A 3791-nucleotide genomic window follows, 5' to 3' on the forward strand; every position below is an offset into this window, starting at 1 on the left:
ATGAAACATGCAAAGCCCCAAACATTCACCATCCATCTTTGTGTCTATGCTGCAGTGAAAACCACTCACACGCTGATTAACCACACAAAGTCTTCAAAAAGCAATGTAAAGCCGCTACTGAGAAGAGAAAAAAAAAAGTTTTTTTTAAGTACAAAAGATTTAAAAAAACAAGGAAAAAATATCTAGTTCCAGAAATGCATGTGCTATGTGCATGCCACACCGTGGGTTAACAGTCATCTTCAGGACATAAAAGAAAAAGCAGATTAATGAATTCAGAGGAATTAAAAAAAAAAAAAAAAGATATATAGGTAGATAGATGTTTTTAAAAAGCAACGTTTCCTTTTTTTTCTTCTATTTTTGAGAACAAAAAAGGTTAAAAATGACCAAAAAAAATGTCTAAAGAATAAAAACACAGAAGAGACTTTGGTGAGAGTTTGTTTTCTTCTGTTACATGGGGTTGAGGCACAACACGGCCATGTGCGGGACACCACACAAAGAACTGTTTAAAAAAAAGTATATACATACAAAGAAAAGTAAGTACAGTTCAGATGGTGTATTCTTCCTTCTACTTTTTGTGAGGGTCAGGGGGTTTCAGGAGCTTAGCCAGTTCTGATGACGCACTCATTACAACTGGCTGTGGAACCTTTGATCTCTCACTCACTCCCTCTCTCTTTTTTCTCTCTCTCTCTAACTCTGTCTCTCTCACACTCTTATCTTATCTGTCGCACTCTCAAGCTGTCTCACCGCTATTTCTACCAGTGCATTTTGTAATTCCAAACAGAACTCTTCCTAAAGAATAAAATCCAGAGAGAATGCAAACCGTTTTGCCTCATTTCTTGTCCACAATTATTGCTTACGTCTTTTTTAACTGTGACGACGTGTGTTGTGTGTGTGTGTGTGTGCGTGTGACTCAAATGTGTGGTTTAAAGGTGTCCTGTGGGGTTTTCTTGTAAACAAACAAAAGTGATGTTCACACACACTGCTGCTCACCAAAATGCAGTCTTTTTAAACGAGCATTGTTTACGTCTATGTTAACGCGCTTGCAGTCGTCTTCTCTGTCTTTGCATTTCTGTTGTCACTTCTCAGTGCATTGCAGCCACCTGTTGGCAGGAATCTGTATTGCACACGGCAAACCGTGGGAGGTCCCACTCATAAAATAACTCCAGAGTACCTTTAGAGCGGCATTGATTTGTTCTTGTGGCCACTTGAGGGCAGCAGAACAAGCTGTAAATATCACAGTGACATATTACCTTTTTTAAAGTTGTGTTGAAAGTCCAATAGGCACTCTTTTTTTAGCTCTGTTTGGCCTTTCACTAGCTCCAGATGGAAATATGATGCTTTTTTGGGCTGCTATATGCTCCACATATGTTCACCAGCTAGTTGATTATTTTGTCTATCTGCTGTTTGGCGTTGGGCAGGTAGCGTATTTTACAGAATGCTTTTTAGCTGAAAACACCTGCCTGTTAGAAACAGGCTTGATGAGAGTAAGACAGTAGTGTAGAGGGCTTTAAAACCAAAAGAATGAAGTGTAAGATGACGTGAGAGGAACTGCAGAGCTGGGTTATAATTTGCCGTGAATCCACTGTTAGTATAAAAGCATTCATTAGCTCAGCGTCTAGAAAAATGACCACCATAAGCAGCATAGGCTTAGTTATGCAGAAGGCATAAATGTGGCAGCATATTCCTTCACAGTGAGCTTACGTGTGAGAAAAAAAGCAGGAGGGAAGGGTAAGGGAGTAAAAGAAAGAGTGCGAGTGTTCAGAGCGGTCTAAATGTGAGAAGGCACACAAGTGAGTGTGTTTTCACAGACGTGTCCAGACGGTTCCGGCCCTGTGTACATAGACAGGGCGCTCTGGTTTCAGCCGGAAGAATAAGCAGCTCAGTTGGGGCCTCGTGGGGCTCACACAGGCACTTCCCCCCACATTCCTTCTTCTGTTTTCCTGGACTAACCCCCCCGACCCACCCCAAACAACGGGAATCCCTGTTGTGCCCACTCTTTAAGTCTGCAGAGGGTGTTGCATCCCAAAAGTCACAGCCTGCTTTCATATGGAAATATGTAAAAGCTTTATTTTGATAGATGCGGACATATCTAAAATATGTATATACCATAATTACTAATCAATGAATTTGAATGATGTGACCCTCTTCAGCTAGTTCAGTGCAGAACGAGTCCCGCTTTAGATTGCACAGCTCTCGGTAGACTTCAGGACTCCTTTATCTGACATGTTCAGTTTGTTTTAATGGTTTACTAATTATTACCCACACTTCGCCTTTTATCAGCTCCCCAAATAATTGAATATTTTACCTAACCGTTTGAACCCTTAACCAACGACTACCATTACAGTATTTGGGCCCAAACACTTCTTGAAGAGCCACGGAACCCCAATTGTCCTCAAGTATACGCCTGGACAATGGCTTTACGAGCTCCCCCTCACTCGTTGGACCGCAATCTCCTGAATTGTCCCTTCTTTTGTTCTGCAAATCAGTGTGGGGGATGTGAATTTGTGGGAAAGGGAAGCAAACTTCTTTACACCCCAGCCAGTTTCCTGTCACACACACCCACACACAAATCTCCACCTAATCTAACAGCAGCATTTTTTTTAAAATACCATGACTGACATTATACACGTCTCCCTCATTACTGCCCTCCTATCTCTCGTAGGTTTCTGTTACATACCACACATCACTCCAAATTCAGATTTGAGTACAAAAATGTTTAATAAATACTGAGGTAGTTGTCATTGAATATTTTACATTGGAATTCTTCAACACATTTCCAGTCTTCATTCAGCACTGGTCCACACACTCACAAAATGTTCACATTTGTTGAGCTGTAAATGTTCATTAAAGCGGCTCAAGGCCTCATCCAGATGAACCGTGTTCCCTCCCAGCTGCAGCCGGTTGTAGTGAGCTGTGTGGCCATGTAATTAGGCCAAAAGTCACCGGGGCTACTACACACACCACTGGGGCTGCTTCGGTGTTTCCTGGAACATGCCCCGGCTTGTTCACAGTCATGCTCGGGACTCTCTGAACACACTGCCCCGGGCGTTCATCCACACAACCCTTGAAGAGGCCCCCTCTGTGGGCGCGTTCACGCGCCGAGGCCGCCTCGTTAAAGTTCAATGCCTTTAATCTGCGCCGGGTTTCAACACGCTGCAATGGCTCTCTGTAGAGGGATGGGGGATGGGGCTGCTCCCATGTTACTGCTGCAGTTCACATAGTCCAGTAAAACTGAACTCACGCTGAGCTGTTGAGGGCACACTGCCTGCTCGAGTTTTGCTTTCTTGCACGGCAGGAAGTCCGGCTCCATGGCCGCTTTGCCCCGTCTTTTCCTAGAGTGCTGTGCCGGGCCAGTCGGGCACATATTCTCCTTGTTTTCTGCGTTACGGCGGAGCTCGGTGGGGGGGGTTACGACCTCCTCTCGGGGTGAAGTCCGAGGCTTTCCGGTGGCAGGCGAAGCGGTAACCAGGAGCTCACTGTGAGCACCAGCGGGCTCCGTGGTCCCCTCGGCCGTGGACTGTTGTTGTTGTTCGTATCCTGCTGCAACACTCTCCACCGTCGCCTGAGCCGCATGGTACATGTCCCGGGCGGATTTCATTACCATCGTCAGGAGGAGGCTCCGGTGGAGACGGAGACCCCCTCTCTGGGTGCGCGAGCTGTACAGTTTCCCCAAAGCCACGACCATGATCCTCTTGGCCTCTGCGCTGACCTCCATGTCACAGCTTGTTTTGAAATTAGTCCAGGACAAACAATCACAAGTTAATGTTTGTGAGTTCAGTCTCCACCCGCTG

General features: G+C 45.2%; 1 protein-coding gene across 1 annotated transcript; it reads right to left on the reverse strand.

The window, feature by feature from the left end:
• Window positions 1–2701: 2701 nt before the first annotated feature.
• Window positions 2702–3791, reverse strand: ier2a (immediate early response 2a). The gene has a single exon (XM_079177853.1). The coding sequence runs from the start codon at window positions 3713–3715 to the stop codon at window positions 3146–3148; it is 570 nt and encodes a 189-aa protein (XP_079033979.1). The 5' UTR covers window positions 3716–3791; the 3' UTR covers window positions 2702–3145.

Source organism: Pholis gunnellus (genome assembly GCF_910591455.1).
Source record: "Pholis gunnellus genome assembly, chromosome: 17".
Classification (NCBI taxonomy): domain Eukaryota; kingdom Metazoa; phylum Chordata; class Actinopteri; order Perciformes; family Pholidae; genus Pholis; species Pholis gunnellus.